This window comes from Selaginella moellendorffii, unplaced genomic scaffold, assembly GCF_000143415.4.
Source record: "Selaginella moellendorffii unplaced genomic scaffold, v1.0 SELMOscaffold_28, whole genome shotgun sequence".
Classification (NCBI taxonomy): Eukaryota; Viridiplantae; Streptophyta; class Lycopodiopsida; order Selaginellales; family Selaginellaceae; genus Selaginella; species Selaginella moellendorffii.
The window spans coordinates 1,250,236-1,269,074 of NW_003314289.1; the positions used below are offsets into that span (position 1 = coordinate 1,250,236).

The window sequence follows — 18,839 nt, forward strand, 5'->3', positions numbered from 1 at the left end:
AATTTGTCTCGTACATAAAATAAATGGAGATGCCGGGTATCGATCCCGGTACCTCTCGCATGCTAAGCGAGCGCTCTACCATCTGAGCTACATCCCCTTAGCAATTCTATTATTACTAAAATAATCACAAAACTATTTTTAATTAAATTATTACTATTTTAACTAAATCATTATTTACTAATATTAAGAGTTTAGCAATTTTTATCTTTTTTTACGATGGGAGCTACTGGCTAAAAGGCTCCTTTCGGGTTCATAAAAGTGCTTTGAAGATCCAAGAAGCATTACCAAATGCCATCCCAACATATCAACGATCAGGAGTACCATCCATCAAGATCAAGACCAACTTGTCGTGAAGAGCTGGTGCTCGCAATCTTGATAGACAAATGATCAAAATCTGAAGTACTGAGCAAATTTCTATACCAAGGGCAAGGAAGACAAGTGGAGTGCTGGCACTGATGAAGAAAATGTTATACCATATCACTAAAATGAGAAGTAAACTTCTTCCCATTGGCAATTCTGTTCACACGATCGAAGCCACACAAGTATGATAAACTCCTCCATCGGCGTAGAGAAGAAACAGACTCATCAGACAAAATCCCCAAGTGATCCAAAACATCTTCATCTGCTTCTAAAAGCAATGCCTTGAGCGTAGCCGAAAGATGCTGACCGAGGCATCCCTTGCCATTGCGCTGCTCACATCCTTCTCCAGGACAGAAAACATCCCCCAACCAAGTAATCGAGTATGTCAAAAGACTTGCCATGGGAGCCCAGGTAGGGGAAACAACTATTAAGTCTCGTCGTCCAGTAGTCAACAGTTGCCGAGCATAGAGGAGACCAAAGTTTCGATACCCCAAACCAATAGTCACCCCCGAGCTGCTCGGAAAGAAAGCGGAAAAGTAACTCCAGCTCTCCATGGATGACTACCTTTCCCCCGAGTCCAGGCGTTGCAATGCCTCTATCTGCTTGCGTGAAAAGACCCTCTCCAGAAACAGTTCCCACGGATCCGAAAACGTGGCTTTCTCGGATCCCCCGAGCTCAAACCGAACAGTAAAATCAGACGCATCAACTTTCAGCTCCCTCTTAAAGTTGATTCGACCACCTCCTCTCAGATCGAAGGCCTGCACTTTTGCCAATGCATGAGGACCCTGGACATTCCTAATCAGAGCGCCCTAATGTGGCATTAAACTAGATTTAAACTCTAGGTTTTATAGTGGTTTAGATGGCGAAGGGTCTGTGCCCGAGATGGGAGAGTTGTTAGAATGATCGTGTGGAGTTTGGAATCGCTTGAAATCGATCATATGATAAGAGCTTCCGGTATTTCACTCGTTCACAGTTGTTGACAAGGATACCACGCTGTTTGAGGTGCATACCAGTGGGTGCAAATTAAACCAGTTTGTGATCTTAGCCATGGAGATTTCAGGGCAAAGCAACTCAAGAGATCAATCTTGAGCTCAAAGGACATGCTCAAGGATACAGTGCTTCAAGAAGGATATTCCTTTCCCACCTGTTGTAAAAACATTTGTACTAACTCTACCAGAGCTTTGTAGGATCGACGAAATGCTGGGATTGGCACGTACGTTGTCTTGCCGTAACTCTGATTTGTTACAAGGACGACTTGCGAAGAACTGAACGTGAATCCCCTTCGAAACGTGTCGAGGGAGTGTAATTGAAAGCTCAAGTTCAAGACTAGTCTTGTTCGATTTTCTGTATCTCTTCTCATTGAGGTCCAGGGTTCGACCTTATGCTGCGCTCATGATCTAAAACATGTAGGTACAAACAACAATATAGGTTCCACTAAGTAAATTACCATAGTGTCCAGACTATAATAAAATGCGAAAACGTTTTGGGGTGTGTGTGAGATCACGGGACGAGACAACGAAACGAGCAGTGGCTCCATGTGCTATGGTCGCATACTTGGTAGATGCCAGATCGTCACGCTCGTGAGCGCGCAGCATTCTTTACTCCCTTGTCATTCCCTGGTGATTAAAACCCCATCGCCACACTTCCTTCTCACATTCCACATTCCTTCTTGCGTGCCGGGGATCTCGCAAGAACAGTAGCGCTGCTCCTCAACCAAGTTCTTCGTCGCGCGCGATCGATCGTCAAGGTAATGGAACTTTGGTTCTGCCTGGCTCCTTGCGTGCCAATTCGAGAGCTCGCCACAAAGAAATGCGTGTTTTCTGGCGAGCTTTATACTTGGCACGCAGCGTGTCGGGCTGACTGACTCCCTCTGGATCATCGTGTCAAAGTTCCACCACGCCACCACCATTCACGTCTCTGATCCTTTTGTTCTTGACTGTGTCACTGGCTTGACTTGATCCTGTCCTGGAATGGTTGCTCTAGTCCTGTCCAATGCTCTCCAAAAGTCTCTTCTGACCGTGACTTAATCCTTCTCGTTGCCATGGTGGTGGTCGAGAGCAGCAGAAACTTAACTTGGTCCTCGCTTGAACGCTTGCTGTGATGGTCGAGTTGCTCGAGAACATCTCCTGGCTTCTTCTTCCCAGTAAAACTTTCCTGGATGCCATCTTCATCCCAGAGAGATCTCAAACAGGTCACTCTCGGCCTCCGGGTGTGAGAGCGACGACGTTCTCCGGCCCGACCACCAGTGAGAGTCGAGCCTTCGAATCGAGAAGAGCTCGCTGCCCTCGCCACCGTTGATGGCGGTGCTGGATTTGCTGGCACTGCTTAAAACGTTGGTGGTGGTCGTCGTGGTCGTGGTGGTGTTGCTGCGGCCGTTATAGCTGCTCGGGTCGGCCGCTCTGTGGTCGTTTGCTGGCATGAATTCGAAGGAGCACTGGCCGAAATTCACGAGCAGTGTCACGTCGTAGTTTGATGCCACTGTTGCATGTAGAGGATAGCCAAATTCTCTGCTGCTACCATCGTTGCAGCTCAGCTCTCCCACAAGCTCTCCATCGAGAGTGAAAAAGAATCGTCTCGACTGCGGGCTGTAGCCGCAGCCTATTGTTGTGTTGGTAGTGCTCGCCCATCCGAACTTCTTCTTCCGCAGGAGCTTGCTGTCATGGCTATCGACTTGAAGCATCCCTGTAGAAAACACGATGGAATTAGTTAGAATAGTTTTTTTTCCCTCGCAAACGCATGCTCACCATTGAGAAAGATGCGGCCGTCGGAGTGCAAGCCTACGGATCCTTGTTCCAGGCCTGGCAACCTGAACGGAGGAGCAGCACCCGGACTAAATCCCACCCCCAAAGTTCGAGTTTTCTCATTACCATCTTCTTGATCAATCCCTGTTGTTGTTGTCGTCGTTGGATCAAACGCTTTTCTGTCGTGGCCATTAGCTTGAATCCTCGTCTGGACGATCTTCTTGGTGGAGGAAGCTTTAGAGTCTCGCTGATGGAATCCATTACCCTTGCTTCCCGACTGCGTGAGCGGATACTTCTCCGACGGGGACGGTCTCAGTATCAACTTCATGTTCTCGCTGTCCGTGGAAGACGAGATCTCGGACGCTAGAACGCTCCTCTCCTCGGAACCAACAGCAACGATGGTTATCTCAAAGTATCCTTCGGGAGGGAACGCGCCAGACGGGGGGCCGGGCAAAGGCAGTGCCGACTGTAGAGCTTGAATGAGCACAACTTGGACATCAGCGTCTAGTTGCAGAGCTGCCGGACGAGCGAGCCTTGGATTGAGCCTGATAAGTTGCATGTAATCGGACCCTGGACCAATCTCCCAAGCGATCTCCGGCTGGAAGGCCTCTCCAAGGCAGCACTTCGTGCAAAGCACGAACGCATCCGCGGACGAAACCGGGCACTGCGAAGAACAATGGTACGTGAACGCAAATGCCGCCCATCCCCGGTCAATAGCGTCGGCTAAGAGATAAGTCGACTCGAGCCAGTCGAAACTTCTCACTGGATACGAACCCCTCCACCTTGCGGCCATTTGGATTCCCTCCATAGCTGCTAGATCCAGTCCTTTCATACCCGAGAACGATCTGTCATACGGGAAAAGCCCACCGCCCCCATCACCATCTAGATCGTGCTTGTCTCTTGGAAGTCTCGGATGCTTTGGAAACCTTCTCGTCTTGAGAGCTCGTAGCACGCAAGTGATGACTAAAGTAGCGAGCAGCAAACTGGCAATGGGTAAACCCACAGCCAAAGCGATCTTCCTCCATGTCTGCATAAGTTCCCACCGCTAGAACTTTTTTTCTTCCCGGAAGAAACGATCTGATCCCTGTGCTGCTGGATTTTTATCCTTTTCTCGCTTCCCAACCAAGAATTCCTGTTCTAGTAGCTCCAACTTAGATCTTGTCCAAGCCCGTACGAAAATCCTTGTCAACCATCACCCACCAAAAGCTCCAAATCTAAAAAAATCTCTCCCAGCCGCTAAGTAGCAATATATCATCCCCGCGAATCACTAGAAAAACTAGTCAAGCCGAAGATCTTGAATGTAAGAAGCTCTCACCTAGGAAGGTAATTGCAATGGACTTTACTCACATTCCAGCGAAACTGCCTGGATGTCGACAGATCAAAAAGAGAAAAAATGGAAAAAACAGAAAGATCGGTCAGCACGACTCCTGGATATCAACGACGAAATAATCAAACCTGCTGAGAGCGATCGATCGATCGATACCATCCATCCAGAAAATTGCCGCGCGGCTCAGAAAAAGTCGCGCCTGGATCCGCGATCGATTCACAATGCCAGCGGAGAAATTCACATTGACAGCCGAAATATCGCCAGAGATCTTCGATCCGGGCGATCGAGCTGCGATATTGCGGATCGATCAATGCAGGAGCGCGGCGCGCAGCATAAAATCCCTCTCACCGCGCCTTAACCCTATGCGCTGCCCTTGCTTGCGCCGGGGGCCATGGCGATACCCTCCATCTCGCCATGATCCCCCAAGGGAAATGCGGGGGAGAATCAGGGAAAAGTCCCGCTGCCACTGCCAACTCAGCCGACGAATATACCAGGTGGATATTGCTGGGAGCCGTTGATGAGTGGTGCCAGTGAGGTGTCAGCCGTTAGATAAGCGCAACTTGTAAGCACACTGTCATTTCGTAGCATAGCATGGAAAAGCATACACGATCCAACACGTTAGTGGCTGTCTATGGAAGATACTTCGTTGTAGATAGTAGCCGATAAAATTCTATTAGATTGAACTATATGGTATTGGTATAAATTCCCAACATGGGGATGTAGCTCAGATGGTAGAGCGCTCGCTTAGCATGCGAGAGGCACCGGGATCGATACCCGGCATCTCCAAAGGAAAAAGTATGGCTTTGAGAATATACTTTTTTGTTGCTTTAATGATTTTTGAATTATTGTGTTTTAAGATAATATGAATCATATTAATTAAATTATTTAGTTAATAATTCTTGCCTCTTGCCAAGCGGATGTAGCTCAGATGGTAGAGCGCGCGCGGCATCTCCAAAACATTGAATTATTTAAGGTAATGTGAATAAACGAACATCAAACACAACCTCAGGACGACGGAGAACAAAAAATCGTTTTTTTTTCTGTCATAAATTTCCATTTTTCTCTTCCCTGTACAACAAGAACATCGCCTACAAAAAAGCTTTGTGTGTGGAGAACCAAAAACTCAAAAACTCCATGTTGTTGGCCATCACTTGACGGACTTTGGAGTGGAAGGCGATGGCGATCCCCGTGGCGATGGATAATTGACTTGGCAGGAGCCGTCGACTTTGCCTTGCTTGGGATCCAACTCCGCCAAGTCGTGCTCCGCCTTCCAAAGCTTGCGCTTCAAGTAGTTCACCCTCTTCTCCGACGCAAGCTTCTCAAACCTCTCCTTGCTCAGCTCCGCCTCGAGGCTGTCCGCCTGGCTTTGGAGCCCCTTGCACTTGTCACCGTCGATCCCGGCCTGGGTCTGATACTCCTTGGTCTTGATCTTACACGTCTCGATCTTGGAGTGAGCCTTCTTCAGCGTCTCCTGGACCACCTGGAACAATGCCAACCAAAGTTTTAGAGTCGATCGATCACCATCTTCTTCGAGTGTGAAGTTTAAGCTAGAAGTTTGATCGCTCGGGAAGTTCTGAGAAAAAACAACAGCTCTAGCAGTTTGTCAAGAAAGTAAAAGGAAGAACAAAGAAAAAGTAGTTTTGTAGCAGGAAAGCTGTGACAACAAGGAGGCAAAACAAACATAAGCTGTAAAAATCGAATCTTGACTGAAAATCACGCACAGAAAAAAGAGAAGAAAGGAGACGAACTTGAAAGAAAAATCCTGGTCTAGGACTAGAAATAAGGAAACATTGCAACTTACAGAGATGCAACCCTCGAGGTGCTGGTTGGCGATCTCCAACCGGATGACTTTGTCACGAACTCTGGCCAGCTTCTTGTTCTCGTTGACAACGTAGTCACGCAAGAGCTTGAGGTGCTCGATCAGCCTCTGGAGCCGTCCAATCTCCTCGGCAAAGATATCTCGCTCCACTTTGATTTCCTGTGCCACCGAGTGTTAATATGGAGAAAGAAGAAGCTTGCATTGAAAGAAAAAACTGGCAAAAACACTCGCATGATATTCTTACTCTTGTTCTCGTCACGCGGATGTCCTTGCGTAGCAAATTGAGCTCGTCGAGCTGTGCTTCGTACGTGTTTCTCAGGTCGCCTAAACGAGTCTTCAATCCTGTGCCGTGAAAGAAGAAGAAAGTTTCGTGAGTAGAACAAGAAAGAGAGGAGAGAGGAAGAAGAACAATCACAATTTCTCACAAGCTTGAGAGGACAAAAGCAAGGACGAACCACAGATTCTAGCTCTCAATCTAGACACACTTCCAGTGCGAGGAGCTCCTTCTAGACCAAGCATCTCGAGCTCCTCAATGTCCTTCTCAAGCTTCCTGCAGTAAGAAAGAACGTTTGATCCATAGCTCGCAAAGTTCCACTTTGATCACTAGCAAGAACAACCAAGAGCAAAAGCTCTAGAACACACAAGAACAAAAGAGAACACTAGCAAACTCTAGGAAAGAAGAGAGAGCTTGACAAAGAACAAGAGAATGAAGAGATGGAATGGGATGGAGTGCTTGCCTGTTTTCCAGATCGATGGTGGAGACATGGACCTTGTGGACCTTGAAGTAGTCGGCTTGCTCTCGCAAAGCCTTCCTCAAATCCTTCACCTCCTCTATCAAAGACTCCTTGTCCCTGTAAGCCAAAACCAGCCTTTGCGTCCTCACACACGAGCTCCGGATCTTGGGCGACACTGGCCCCGTCTGTGGCGCCGGCGCCGAGAACGTTGGCGCGATGCAAAACGCGATGCCTCCATCCACCGCCGGGCAAATGCTCCCGCGCAGCGCTCCCGTGGGCGAGATCCACGTCCCGGCGCCCAGACCGCCCACGCTCTTCTCGGCGCTCTCCGCCGATCGAATCGGCTTCCACGGCTCCAATTTCACGTTGGGGCCGGCATTCACCACCAGCGCCGGGGGCTTGGCCGCGCCGGGAGGGAAATATATGCTGCCCGAGCGCTGCTGGACGGTGGCCACGCTCCCCCTGTGGCGAACCATCTTCTTGGCCATCCCCAATCCTGGCGATCCCGGCTCAGCGTCGCCGATCGCCGCCCAGATCCAGCAACCCTTTTGGAGCTAGATCCGACCCAGGTGCTCCGATTGCTGCCCCATCCCGCGGATTCGCCGATTTCTCCCTAGGTTTTCCTCCCGCGATTGCGCATTCTTTGCTCATCGCATTGCCCCTCTCCTGTGCCCAATCTGCCAAATCCGCCACCTGGAGAGCGAGGAGTGAGGCCCGATCGAGCTCCAGAGTAGCCAAGATCCAAGAATTTGGGAGGAGCGCTGATTTACCGCTGGACAGGGCAGCAAAGATCCAAAAGGAAAGCCCAAACTGCCGCGTTCACGTGAACTACCGCATGAACTGTGACACGTGGCACTTGTATTTAGGGCACCTTGATTCTAGGGTTTGGGGATTTTATTTATTTTTTGGCCTCTCTTGTGTTCTTCGTCCCCCGCCGTGATCTTCGATGGCGCGATTGGTTGTTGCGATTGCCCTGGCCGCGATCTTTGCGGCGATTGCTGGAGCTGAGGTGATCTCGCTCAACGATGCTACTTTCACTGATAAGGTCTGTACGTTTTCCAAAATTTCGAGAGATTTTGACCGAAATCTTTGATTCTTTCGCTGTTTGATCGCTCTCCAGGTGAAGGAGCAAGACACGGTGTGGTTCATCAAGTTCTTCGCGCCGTGGTGTGGCCACTGGTAACAAATTCCTTTCGCGAGCTCTTTTCTTTATTTTTTTTTCCCGATGGATGGATGGATCGATTTGCTCTTGCGCAGTAAGCGATTGGCCCCGACCTGGGACGAGCTCGGCAAGGCGATCGAGAGCGAGGCCGGTGTGGAAGTCGCGAGAGTGGATTGCACGGTTGATCGAGCGGTTTGCGAGAAAGCTGGAGTTAACGCTTACCCGACTCTCAAGATTTTTTACAACGGCGAAGAAGTGAAGAAGTACTCGGGTAAGCTCTTCCTCCGTTCTTCTTTCTCGTTCACTTTCGATTGATCGATGGTGTTTTGCTTGTTCTTCCAGGAGCTCGCGATCTGGACTCCCTCAAAAAGTTCGCCATTGATTCGGCAGCGGAGATCTCCAAAGCCAAGCTCGAGAACGACAGTCTTTAACTCGACGAGTGAAATTAACGTAGAAATAAACAAGCTAGACGCTGTAGATAAGAACAGATTGATCAGTTCACAGATTGAGATACTACCTTAAGAAGTTCTCCAGATCTTTCTTCTTTTCTTTGTCGCAGAGGTCGCGATTTTTTCGAAGCTCGCGAGATTCCAACTTTCACCGGAGGTGGTGTCTGCCAAAGCTTTGTTCGTAAAGATCAAAGCTTGGTTTTTTGATTGACAAACCTGAGAGTTTCTTTGGTCGCTCTCCGGATCTTACACCGGATCGTTGGAAGGCCGAGCTTTTGATGTGCTTCGAATCGATGGCACCCGGAAAATCCTGCGCGAAAGAGAACCAAAAGAGATTTTAGAGCAGCCACAAGAAGATCACGTAGACTTACCATAGTACTGCCCATCAACCTCCAAGACATCGATCTGGCCACACACACACAGTTTTTGGTTCTTCACTTCACTCTAGCTTGGCTCTTGAATCGCTCTTGGAAAGGAAAGAAAAGAGTTTTCTTACGGGCTCTTGGAGGCCGATCTCCGCAATGCTGTCCATGAGCGACTTCACTTTGTCGGGATCGTTTGATCGAGTCCGGAGTAGCGGCCTTCGTATTTGCTCCAGGGGAATATCAGCCACGATTGGGCCCCTGCGCTTGCCAACAAGGGAACCTAGAAAGAAATTCCGTCGCAAAATCAGCGGCCCGAAATTTCGATCAAGGACGAAAGGATCTTACCATTCTCCGATGCCTCAGTGGCGCATCGCACTCTTCCAGCGCACGGACGCAGCGGCAGCGGCGCTATAATCGTTCCCAACGCTACACGCATTCTTGAAGAACCCTAATTAAGACAACCACAGAAATTTAGGGTTCTTGGATGGCGGCAAGAGAAGGCGATGGCGACAGGTCAGTACCTTTCTTCCACCTCGTTTTTGATCGCGTCGCCCGCATTTTCTCCTCCCTGGATGGATTAAATACCTGGAGGCGCTTGCGTAGCGCGTGCTTTCTCGTGATTTCTTGCGATTTCTTTGCTCGCTTGGCTTGGCTTTCTTGCTTGAATTTTTGTTCTTCTTTCCAGCTCGCGGCTAGTGTCGATCGAGCAATCGATGAGCAACTAGATAGAACAAGCCAAGCGGTCAGCTTTCAGCCTCTTTGTTTTTCCTTCCACTCGAGCCTAATCAATCCGACAAAATGCGTCATAAAGGCTCTTGCAGCCGGCAACATCCGTTTTTATTCAGTAATTCTGTACAGTTTCAGCTCGACAAAAAATCTCGATCTCGATCGATCGATCGATCACAGTGGAAAAGAATTCTTCTCGCTTTGCTTCTTGTGTTCTTGGGATACTTGGTTGTGGGTTATGTTAGAAAATAATCTCGTCAATCAATCAACCATTTCTTCTTCTCTTTCCTTTCCTTTTTGTCTTTTTTTCTTTTTTTGTTGCTTTTTTTCTTTTCTTTCTGTAGCTTTTCTTCTTTTTTCCTCACTCTGTCGTTCGCTGCGTTGATACACGCACACTTAGACTAGAGCTGAGCTCTTGTTATCTCGATTTTGCAACAGCATAGTGAAGAAAAAGGGGAAGGGAAAGTGTAGTACCTGAATGAATGCGTGTCTGCCTGCTGTGTGTTCTTATTGCCTATCTCCTTTTTTTTTGTGCAGTTGCTCTTTCCCTTCTTGGTGGTCACCTGATTGGATCAAAGAGCTCGTTTTCGTGGAGTTGCTTGGCGTGCTTGCTATCGGATGCGTGTGTGCTACGGCTGGCTGGTATATGAGAGCTGCTGTATTGAGCTTACTTCCCTCCCTTACAGAGCTTGTCCCAGGCGAAGCTCCAGGTCTACATTCGGGTCGTAGTCCTGCAGCATCTTTTTGCGGTCGATTGTGGAAGCCGGACACGACGGAGGTGGAGGAAATGCCCCAAAACGGTTCTTGCTGTCAACCTGCTGGAGTCTCGAGACCCTGGAAGAAAACAATTGGAAGTTAGAACATCGTATCAACGAGAACCAGACCAACTGGTTCCTAAGCAGGAAGGAAATCTGCAGATGTTACGGTATGAGATAAGAGATACGGGATACGAGAATACGAGATACGGGACAAGCGATGGAGAATTCGGAAGGGACGAGAATGATTACGAGCTGTTTTGCGGAGACGTGGTGGTGACGGTTGAAGTAGTGGGGACTTGGTGGCAGACACCGGGGCCGTTTGCCGGGGCTGGAACAGGATAGAGCCAGCAAAGTCCCAATGCAGGTGCTGCGGCGCTGGTAGAAGAATCACCCGGAGCACTGGCAGACGCTGGATTGTTGGTGGAGGAGCGCAAGAGGCCGAGCTGATTGGCATACGCTCTCTCGCGCCTGTGGACGTTCATGTGTCCTCCCAGAGCTTGAGCGGTGCGGAATTCCCGTGCGCAGAAGCTGCATGAGTAGGATCGAGGAGGCCACTGCTCGCTACAACTTGCAGCATCTTCGGCAAACGCTCTCACCTCCCAGGACTCATGATCCACCGCTGCTGCTCCCGGTGCTGCTGCTCTTTGGTGGTGGCTCTTCCAAGCCATTGGCCAGCCAGCTCCAGGAGCTATAACTGGTGGTGCGTTATGCCAGGCACCATTGCGCTGCTCGGGCTCGTGTTCTTCTCGCTTTTGCTGCTGGAGGTGGAGGTGGAGCTGGTGCTGTTGCGGATGCTGCTGCTGCTGTTGCTGGAAAGAAGGCACCACCAGGTGAGCAGCCATATATTTCGCTCTCGCAATAATTTTTTTCTCCTTTTTCCTCTAGTTTAATCAACTGTTGCTGGAATTGGACAGCTTGATCACAGCAGCAGCAGCGGCAGCAGCGGTTTCAGCTCCATCCAATATAAAAGCTTCCTGCGTAGAAGAGACAATGAGCGTCCTCCAGCCCGATTCTGGTGTCTCGGGCAAAAAGGAGAAAGAGAGAGGCAGGAGGAAGAAGAAGGAGGCGTAAGTACCCGAGTACTGAGCTCCACGCTAAGGCTTTCAGCTTTCAGGTAGTTAAGCTCTCTATTCTATGGCCTCCTGTGCATGACTACAACTTCTGGGCCTTAAGCTGGCTACTGGAACTTTGTGTGCAGGTGCAGGATCCTACTGACAGTGAGTGTGATTCACAAGGTACTTGCAAACGGGCAACAGACCACATCTTAAGTGGCTTCTCTCCGCATTCCCCTGGCACAGTATCAGAGAAAGGATGGACTTGTGTTGTGAGGTATGTATTTGTGCGTTGTATCACACTGCACACTCTCATGCGGTCCTGCATTCCATCTCTCCTTTTCTTTTCAGGGGTTGCAGCGGACTCCCCGCGGAAAGGAGTTGTGTGCTCACAGCTCTAATAGGGAGATGGAGACCCGACATATATATCGTGTATATATACCAAGGAGAGACTGTCACTCACAGCAGGTAACATCGCATTCACTGCTGCTCTGGAACGCGTTTTTTCCTTCCATCTCCTCTTTCTATTTTATGTTTCCACCTTGTTTTTCTCCACGGGTTTTGTTTTGCTCGATATTCCTTTCATGCTCTTGCCTCACCCTTGGCTTTTTGTTTCCTTGTGCATAGATGATATCGTTTGAAAGTAGCGGGATGCACAAGCAATACTAATCGCAGCAGCTATGATACTCCGGCAGGAATAGTACAGCGCCGCAGCGAGAGGTGGGGCGGAGCTTGACAGATCTTGCGTGCCAGCCACCTTCGCCAACTTGAAACTGCTGGAGCTCTCGACACGCACATTGTCAAGTGATCAGGAGGTGGATGTGGATGGACACACAGGCAGCGCAGGTAATCGATTATATGGCTTTGGGGTGTAAGCTGATATTCTCTCAGGTGACAAGAACGAGGTCGTTTCCATTTTGGGTGAGCCGGCAAGGACTTCTCGTACTATTTCTCTCCACCGGTGATGGTGTCGTGTGGTTATCTTAGTCACTTGCTGCTTAACTTAAGTGGCTGTTGGAACAGTGCGATCGCTTCGACATTCCCAAGGGATCCAGTAGCTGTGATAATTCGTGGACAAAGAGCAGGAGCGGTGGGCGAGATTGGAGATGGCACGCCGAGAAAACTCCAAAAGAGGTACTTTGGAGTTTCTCAAATCTTGAATGGAGTGTGAGAACTCTCTCTCTCTCTCTCTCGGACTTAACTCCACAGGCCGGCAACCGGCTGGAAGCAAGAGCAAGGCGACACCGCCCGCTGGCGAAATGCTGGCCGGAGGATCTCTCGCAAACAACAACTTGGATTTGCCCGAGTGACAAACAAGGCGAGTGTTTGCTTTGTTGCTACTTTTGCATTATAAAACAGCCTCTTGTTTCAATGCTCCACTTTGGCAGCTTCCATGGCAACAAAGACTCTGCGAAGGACTGAGTGAGGAAAACACTGGCGTGCTCGCGAATAATTTCGCGCGTAGTTTAGCATTTGGACTGCGAATCCGAGGACTAAAGGCGCATTATCTTCGTCCCAGCCTCGACGAGCAAGCTTGCGCGGCGTTTGATTGATTGTCTCTGTGGACTTTGCCCGCGAATGCGCGCGCGCCACGCGTCGCTCGGCCATACGCCACGAAGGAATGTTTAAAAGCGTCTTTGAGATAAAATCTAGGCCGCCAGCTTAGTGCCACGTGGCGCTGGGGATCTCATGGGCCTTGTTTAGGGTTTGGACGATCGGCGAGCGAGCGAGCGAGCGAGCAGCGCCGGCGGCGGCGCGGCGGCTGGAATTCACTCAGGTGAGAGCTCAGACGATCTCCTCCAGCTTTGATTTCGTGATTCATCGGCCTGGAGCTGCAATCATGGCAATGTGGCTGTGTATTTATTCGCATTCTTACTTCGAGCGTAATTACTCTCTCTCTCTCGCTCGCTCTCGCTACCTGTGAGTTGCCCCGCCCCGCGCCTGAGCTGCCAGATCGGTGTGAGTGAGAGTGGCGATTTTTCGTTTTTTTTTTGAATTTTTTTTTTCTTGGGTTCCCATTTTGGGTAGAGGAATGAGAATAATCTCCTGTGATCATGCCTGTTGTTCTGCTTGTTCTGCCTGTAAGGCCTGGTTTACCAGTTATTTCCATTTTTTTCTCCTCTCTGGCGAAGTCAACAAGCGAAAAGAAAAAAGAAAGAAAAAAATGCAGAGAGAATTTCGTGTGGTTCCACTGTTCTCACAGATTGTTCTTTCCGTCAGCTCATCAGCCAGTGGCATTTACTTTGTGATGGTTTCTTCGTCTCATTTGGAGCATTGATTCTAGAGAGCTTGTACAAGCAGCTTTCTAGCAGGGTGCCGCTTTCACTTTGAGGTGACTTCTTTGCCTTGCTTCCGAATCCCGGGTCCATCTTCGACATGATATCTGATCTCTGTTGCGTTTTTGTCAGGCCCGCCAGCTAAACTCACTGGGTGTGTGATTTTCGGCCAGATTTGGACCAGTCCCACATGGTATTTAGAATAGTCTGGACGGTTCTTGATGTAGGCAGTGTTTGAGGAAAGCCGAGTGAGTTATTACAATCGGTAAGTGAAGCCAAAATCATCATACTTAAGGCTGCTCTAATGGAACTTGTGTGTACTTTCAGGATAGCGCCCTCAACCAAAGTACTGGAAGTTATGGATGGTTTGCTCGCCTGGGCAGCTGATGTTGTTGGAGGTGGTTCCGACCCGGAATCTCCTGCCGCCAATGCGTTTCTCGCTTTTACTCCGGACCAGCTCCAAGAGATTGAGAGGCTGGATAGAAGAGCTTCGGAGCTCCAGCGGAGTTTGCAGCAGCTGAGGCACCGCTTGCCTCCGGCAAACATTGCACAGGGTCTGCCTCACTTGCACGCGGAATCATTGGCTTCGCAGTCGGCACTGGCACTTGAGCTTCACGCTCACTCGGCCTCACGCATCCAGGTATTGCAGTGTCGGTGTCCGCAACGTTTGTGGTGGCTGCTCACTTTGGTGTTGCTTTCTTCCAGGCTCAGGTGAGAGAGTCGACTTTGCAATCTGACATTGCGGCTTACAAAAAGGCACTGGCTGCAACTGAGCAGCAGGCAGTTGATCGCTCCCGTGAAGCACAGGAGCTTGAATTATCATTTCAGGTAAGTTGAAAAGAAAAAAAAAAGGTTTATTTCATGAGCTTATTTGGCTGTGATATGAATGTAGGAGCTTGAACAGCTGGAGCAGAAGCTGAGAGAAGAGTACGATTGCCTGGAGGAAGAGTTGCGTGCGCAGCGCGATAGTATTGAAGAGCTAGAGGAGAAGGTACAGGAGGCCTCGCCTCTGGAGGAGGAAGAGGCGAGCGAGCTTCAGTCACTGAGAGCCGAACTGGTAATAAACTCGCCTCCACGATGCTATGATAGACATGCGCCATTATCGTGCAGGCAAAGTGGCAAACAAAGGCTGCAGAGTCGAGAAAGGAGCTGTCGATGGTAGAAAACGAGGCCCTGGCATGGCCTTCGTCTGGTAGTGAGTTTTGGATTACTTGGTTGTCGCGAGCTTACGGTTGTCAAGCAGCTCAGCGAGAAAAGGACTTGGAGCGGCGCTTACGATCCCTTACAGAGCAACTTACGGCCAAGCAAGTATGTGGTTTTCAAACTTGCTTCAGCTTTGCGTTCTAGTTTCTTCCTATGCCAGGCACAGGCCGAGAAGCTAACTATCGAGCGTGACAACTTGGAGGCGCGAGTAGAGCATGCAAACCAAGCACGGAAGAATCAGCTCGTGGAGAGCTTGGCTCACACGGTGAAGAGGAACAAGATCGGAGTGAAGCACTTGCTAATGGATCCATCAGAGCCTCAGAGAAAGTATCCTAGCCGGGGAGGATTGAGCAGCAGCCTTGGCGTGTTCCGGACGAGCCTCGCCTTTAAAGCGCTGGTAGTGGGGTACGTCTTCCTCCTTCATGTCATAGTTCTCGTGGTTCTTTCGAGCAAGCACATTGAAGACTGAAGATGATAAAAGGTGGGCTTACTTTAGCAACTTGTGAGAACTATTCAAGTTCGTCGCTTTGTTGTTCTAGGTTGAGATGGCTATCAGGAGGAAGTATTATGACGATGAAGATGACGATGAGTATTGTGAGGATGAAGATATGAATATTATGGATGCAAGCACGACGATACTCCACCACAGTACCCTTTTTTGATAATCGAATCACAGATGCCCGGGTTCAATCGATTTAAGCAGCTGGAGATGAAAACCATGGCTCTCATACTTGTTGTAAGCTTTTCACTACCTTTTTGTTTAAATTTTATTTTTTTGTCCTTCTCTAGATTATGGTTTTGTTTTTCAGTGAATCTTCTATCGATGAAAATCGCAAGTGCTTCTCTCCCGTGACTATTTTCACCAAAGACATGGTAGAAACATTGGAGCGGCGGAACAAGCGCAAATTTGGAGCTGACCGTGGAGACACTTGTCATTTGTTCATTTCATCCTAGTCTCTCTGGCAATTACTACATTTTTTTTCTGTAGGGAAGGTTAAGCTCTTCGTCACCCAAGCCACGGAAGCTCGCTGGTGTGATCTCTATCGACACTATAGACTGGAAGGAGGTACTCGATGTCGCGCGTCAGGAGATCTTTGACAACATAGAGAAAGGCTGCCAAGATCCCATCTCTCTCTTCTTTTTCTCTAATGAGTCCAAGTGGAACTATACAGTCCTCGATGTGGAAGGCATCGTCGGTACTAAATGTGGAGGAATTGACAAGTCTTCCCTGCCTGGCAAGTCTAGTTTGTTCGATAGTGCTTGAAAAGAATGATGTTTTTTTGTGCAGCTTTCAGAGCTCAATGCCAGTCGAGGAGATCAAACACGGAAGAAATCGATCGCAAAAGCTGGACGAGACAAAGAAGTTTGTCCAACTGGGAAGTATCTCTGTGGAAAGCTCTAGAAGAACAACGATGTGAGTTTTTTTTGTATATATATCTAACAGATCTTTAACTTTCGATTGATAACAGTGGTATCCTCTCCCGAGAGAGGACACCTTATGCAACTCTAGAGTTTTGTACGAGGGGCTGCTGCGAGTGATCGTTGGCGAGCACGTAAAGGAATGGAGCGTGGAGGACGTTTTACCTCCGATGAGAATTCTCAGGTAGATCATCCTCTTCTTTTTTTCCACTAAGTGAGCTTCTTCTTTTGCTTCTTTTTCGGATGCGATCAAACTGCGGGCGCAAGAGCAGCACGACAAACTCCGAGAGCTGCGAGAAATGGCTGCCGGTTTGAGCTGCTCTCGACATCTCGACGCCAGAGCTGCGCAGCCAGTTTGAAGATCAGATGGAGTCTTTCAAGACACTCCTCCAAAAGCATTGTCTAGCATCAAAGTCACGAAGATGGAAAAAGGTGTAATGAACGGTTGAGATTTGCTACATCCACTATATGTAAGGCTAGGGTTTTGTGGTTTTTGCAACCGATGAAGGCCTTGTGCGTGGTGGAGGGCAATCGCATCGGCGACCAGAGCTGCTACAAAGAGGCGGACTTCTCCCACGCCAAGCGCAAGCATCGCGACGGCACCTGGAGCTTCTTCGATTCCAAGGTAAAAGAGGTGGACGATGACGGTAAGACGCTGCCTCGAGAGCCTCCTTTTTTGCCTCCTCCACGCACCAGCAAGCCGGTCTTGGTGCTGGATCTAGATAACACACTTGTGTCGTGCTTGCTGGATCACCACGGCTCGGATCCCGGCGGTAAGGTTTGCTCATACTTCGTGGCCAAGCGACCCGGAGTGGACGAGTTCTTGCACACCATGGCCAAGCATTACGAGATCGTTCTATGGACCGGCTCTCGCAAGCGCTATGCGGACGGGGTTTTGGAGGTTTTGCCCGACGTGTTCTCTCACAGGCTCTACAGGGTGGACAAGAAGCTGGCGAATTTGGGGAGGGATTTGCGAAAGGTGGTGATGGTTGACGACTGCCGGAGAGGGGGCTGCCCTGAGACGGACAATCTGATTGTCATCTCGCACTACGTCCATGATGGTCGCCATGAAGCGTGTAGCAAGCTCAAGGAGGTGGGCGAGCTTCTCGTCAAGATGGCTTTGGTGGAGGATGTGAGGGATGAGATGAGGAAACTGAGGGAGAGCAGGGTGCTGCAGAAGATTGCTGCTTGCCCTCACGCTTGCAAGGTACGCGGCTAAGTGCACCGTTAAAACTATATAATAAACAAAAGTCTATTCTGTTTTTTTAACTATTATACTATTTGGAAAACAAATACATGTATTCCATATTACGCATTTTAAGTTTGCACCTCAGCTGATAAGACATTTGTCCGTCCCGTTTTTTTTTTTTTTTTCACTAAAACATTAGGACTCAAGAATATTCTAGTGGGCTGACAGAAAGAAAGAGAAAGAAAAAAATTAATATATACTTCATATTGTTGATGTGTTGGTTTGCTTAAGCAAACCAAGGTCACAAATTAAAAGCGTATTATTATATTTAAAATTGCACATCATGTTTTATTCAATTTGGGAATGTTTTATTTTACTGCTTCCATTTTGTTAAATTCATCCATAATGAACTCCAAACTAATAAAAGTGTTTGGGGTTTCTTCTTGTGCATGTAGTCTACTAATCTCTCACCTAAGCTGCTCCTTCTGTAGCAGAACTTAATTATATTTCTGTATACAGGAAATATACTATAATCTATTAGCAAATCATAGTATAATTATGTGAAATATGGCTAAATCAATATATATTTTATTCGCTTATAAATAGATAAGTATTTTTAATATATTCATATTTCCAATTCAATAGAAAAGATTTATATTTTTATATATAAGATCTATAAATATATGCATGTATATAATACATTAATTATAGTAATATAGCATATAAACTGAATCTATTCTTATATATAAACAAGGGTTTAAACCCTAATTAATATACTCCTATTTGTGAATATAAAGAGCATTACAATTTGTCCTTGGGAAGGCAAAACTTTTTTCTAATGGTTTGCTTAGTGTTTAGGATTGTGTTTTTGTTTTAATCTAATTATTTTTTCTCCAAATCTAAGATTGTAGATATTAGATTTGTTCTTCCTTTTCAATATTCATTATATTTTCTTCTTTTGCTATACCACACTATCATTGATCAAAGAGTATATCACTTGAGGATACTAATAGTGCTTTATTAGATTTAGTGCTATGGGGCATGATTATATTCCCATCCTTAGTGTGTTGCTCTTGTTAACTTCTATAGGATGTTATTACATAGTATTTCCTAATTTTAGTATCCTACTATCTCTCATTGATTGTGACATCAATATGGATGATGGAATTTGATTTTTGGAGAATATTCAAGGATTAAGTTTATGGGAAGATGATGTTACAAACTTGAGTAGATTTTTGTTGATAAGGAATTCAATTACC

At 47.9% G+C, this 18,839-nt stretch overlaps 7 protein-coding genes and 2 non-coding genes across 15 annotated transcripts; 4 read left to right on the forward strand and 5 right to left on the reverse strand.

The window, feature by feature from the left end:
• Positions 1 to 24: 24 nt before the first annotated feature.
• Positions 25 to 97, reverse strand: TRNAA-AGC. Its single transcript has one exon. It is a non-coding gene; the product is annotated as a tRNA-Ala (tRNA).
• A 1,676-nt stretch (positions 98 to 1,773) lies between these two features.
• LOC9645300 lies at positions 1,774 to 5,208 on the reverse strand. Its single transcript, XM_002975708.2, has 4 exons — positions 4,557 to 5,208; positions 4,417 to 4,464; positions 3,105 to 4,368; positions 1,774 to 3,042 (listed from the first exon to the last, which is right to left on the reverse strand). Exons 3-4 carry the CDS (start codon positions 4,132 to 4,134, stop codon positions 2,528 to 2,530), a joined length of 1,545 nt encoding a protein of 514 aa, XP_002975754.2. The 5' UTR covers positions 4,135 to 4,368; positions 4,417 to 4,464; positions 4,557 to 5,208; the 3' UTR covers positions 1,774 to 2,527.
• Positions 5,142 to 5,214, forward strand: TRNAA-AGC. Its single transcript has one exon. It is a non-coding gene; the product is annotated as a tRNA-Ala (tRNA).
• Positions 5,215 to 5,465: 251 nt separating this feature from the next.
• Positions 5,466 to 7,471, reverse strand: LOC9645301. Its single transcript, XM_024680704.1, has 4 exons — positions 6,985 to 7,471; positions 6,492 to 6,589; positions 6,230 to 6,406; positions 5,466 to 5,908 (listed from the first exon to the last, which is right to left on the reverse strand). Exons 1-4 carry the CDS (start codon positions 7,010 to 7,012, stop codon positions 5,576 to 5,578), a joined length of 636 nt encoding a protein of 211 aa, XP_024536472.1. The 5' UTR covers positions 7,013 to 7,471; the 3' UTR covers positions 5,466 to 5,575.
• A 387-nt stretch (positions 7,472 to 7,858) lies between these two features.
• On the forward strand, positions 7,859 to 8,687 carry LOC9645302 (protein disulfide isomerase-like 5-1). The gene is made up of 4 exons (XM_002975530.2): positions 7,859 to 8,026; positions 8,102 to 8,160; positions 8,239 to 8,414; positions 8,486 to 8,687. Exons 1-4 carry the CDS (start codon positions 7,928 to 7,930, stop codon positions 8,572 to 8,574), a joined length of 423 nt encoding a protein of 140 aa, XP_002975576.1. The 5' UTR covers positions 7,859 to 7,927; the 3' UTR covers positions 8,575 to 8,687.
• LOC9630401 (sulfiredoxin, chloroplastic/mitochondrial) lies at positions 8,589 to 9,497 on the reverse strand. The gene is made up of 6 exons (XM_002975710.2): positions 9,479 to 9,497; positions 9,303 to 9,405; positions 9,089 to 9,237; positions 8,964 to 8,997; positions 8,809 to 8,902; positions 8,589 to 8,756 (listed from the first exon to the last, which is right to left on the reverse strand). The coding sequence occupies exons 2-6, from the start codon at positions 9,391 to 9,393 to the stop codon at positions 8,741 to 8,743; spliced, it is 384 nt and encodes a 127-aa protein (XP_002975756.2). The 5' UTR covers positions 9,394 to 9,405; positions 9,479 to 9,497; the 3' UTR covers positions 8,589 to 8,740.
• Positions 9,498 to 9,600: 103 nt separating this feature from the next.
• Positions 9,601 to 11,571, reverse strand: LOC9645303 (transcriptional regulator SUPERMAN). Its single transcript, XM_002975711.2, has 2 exons — positions 10,691 to 11,571; positions 9,601 to 10,517 (listed from the first exon to the last, which is right to left on the reverse strand). The coding sequence occupies exons 1-2, from the start codon at positions 11,281 to 11,283 to the stop codon at positions 10,364 to 10,366; spliced, it is 747 nt and encodes a 248-aa protein (XP_002975757.2). The 5' UTR covers positions 11,284 to 11,571; the 3' UTR covers positions 9,601 to 10,363.
• Positions 11,572 to 11,666: 95 nt separating this feature from the next.
• Positions 11,667 to 16,186, forward strand: LOC9630402 (cingulin). Of its 7 annotated transcripts, XM_024680696.1 has the most exons (17): positions 11,667 to 11,770; positions 11,845 to 11,961; positions 12,121 to 12,339; positions 12,385 to 12,454; positions 12,517 to 12,627; positions 12,703 to 13,270; positions 13,714 to 13,825; positions 13,902 to 14,034; positions 14,097 to 14,409; positions 14,475 to 14,597; positions 14,662 to 14,826; positions 14,880 to 14,964; positions 15,013 to 15,077; positions 15,133 to 15,453; positions 15,512 to 15,553; positions 15,604 to 15,708; positions 15,782 to 16,186. In XM_024680696.1, the coding sequence occupies exons 9-14, from the start codon at positions 14,128 to 14,130 to the stop codon at positions 15,439 to 15,441; spliced, it is 1,029 nt and encodes a 342-aa protein (XP_024536464.1). In that variant the 5' UTR covers positions 11,667 to 11,770; positions 11,845 to 11,961; positions 12,121 to 12,339; positions 12,385 to 12,454; positions 12,517 to 12,627; positions 12,703 to 13,270; positions 13,714 to 13,825; positions 13,902 to 14,034; positions 14,097 to 14,127; the 3' UTR covers positions 15,442 to 15,453; positions 15,512 to 15,553; positions 15,604 to 15,708; positions 15,782 to 16,186. The 7 variants fall into 7 exon arrangements, with proteins under 7 accessions (XP_024536464.1, XP_024536469.1, XP_024536470.1 ...); XM_024680698.1 differs by lacking the exons at positions 11,667 to 11,770; positions 11,845 to 11,961; positions 12,121 to 12,339; positions 12,385 to 12,454 and having other exon boundaries at positions 12,500 to 12,627; positions 15,762 to 16,186; XM_024680695.1 differs by lacking the exons at positions 11,667 to 11,770; positions 11,845 to 11,961; positions 12,121 to 12,339; positions 12,385 to 12,454 and having other exon boundaries at positions 12,500 to 12,627.
• Positions 16,187 to 16,265: 79 nt separating this feature from the next.
• Positions 16,266 to 17,655, forward strand: LOC112348345 (CTD small phosphatase-like protein 2). Its single transcript, XM_024680703.1, has 3 exons — positions 16,266 to 16,386; positions 16,442 to 16,575; positions 16,664 to 17,655. The coding sequence occupies exon 3, from the start codon at positions 16,894 to 16,896 to the stop codon at positions 17,608 to 17,610; it is 717 nt and encodes a 238-aa protein (XP_024536471.1). The 5' UTR covers positions 16,266 to 16,386; positions 16,442 to 16,575; positions 16,664 to 16,893; the 3' UTR covers positions 17,611 to 17,655.
• The last annotated feature ends 1,184 nt before the right edge of the window (positions 17,656 to 18,839 follow it).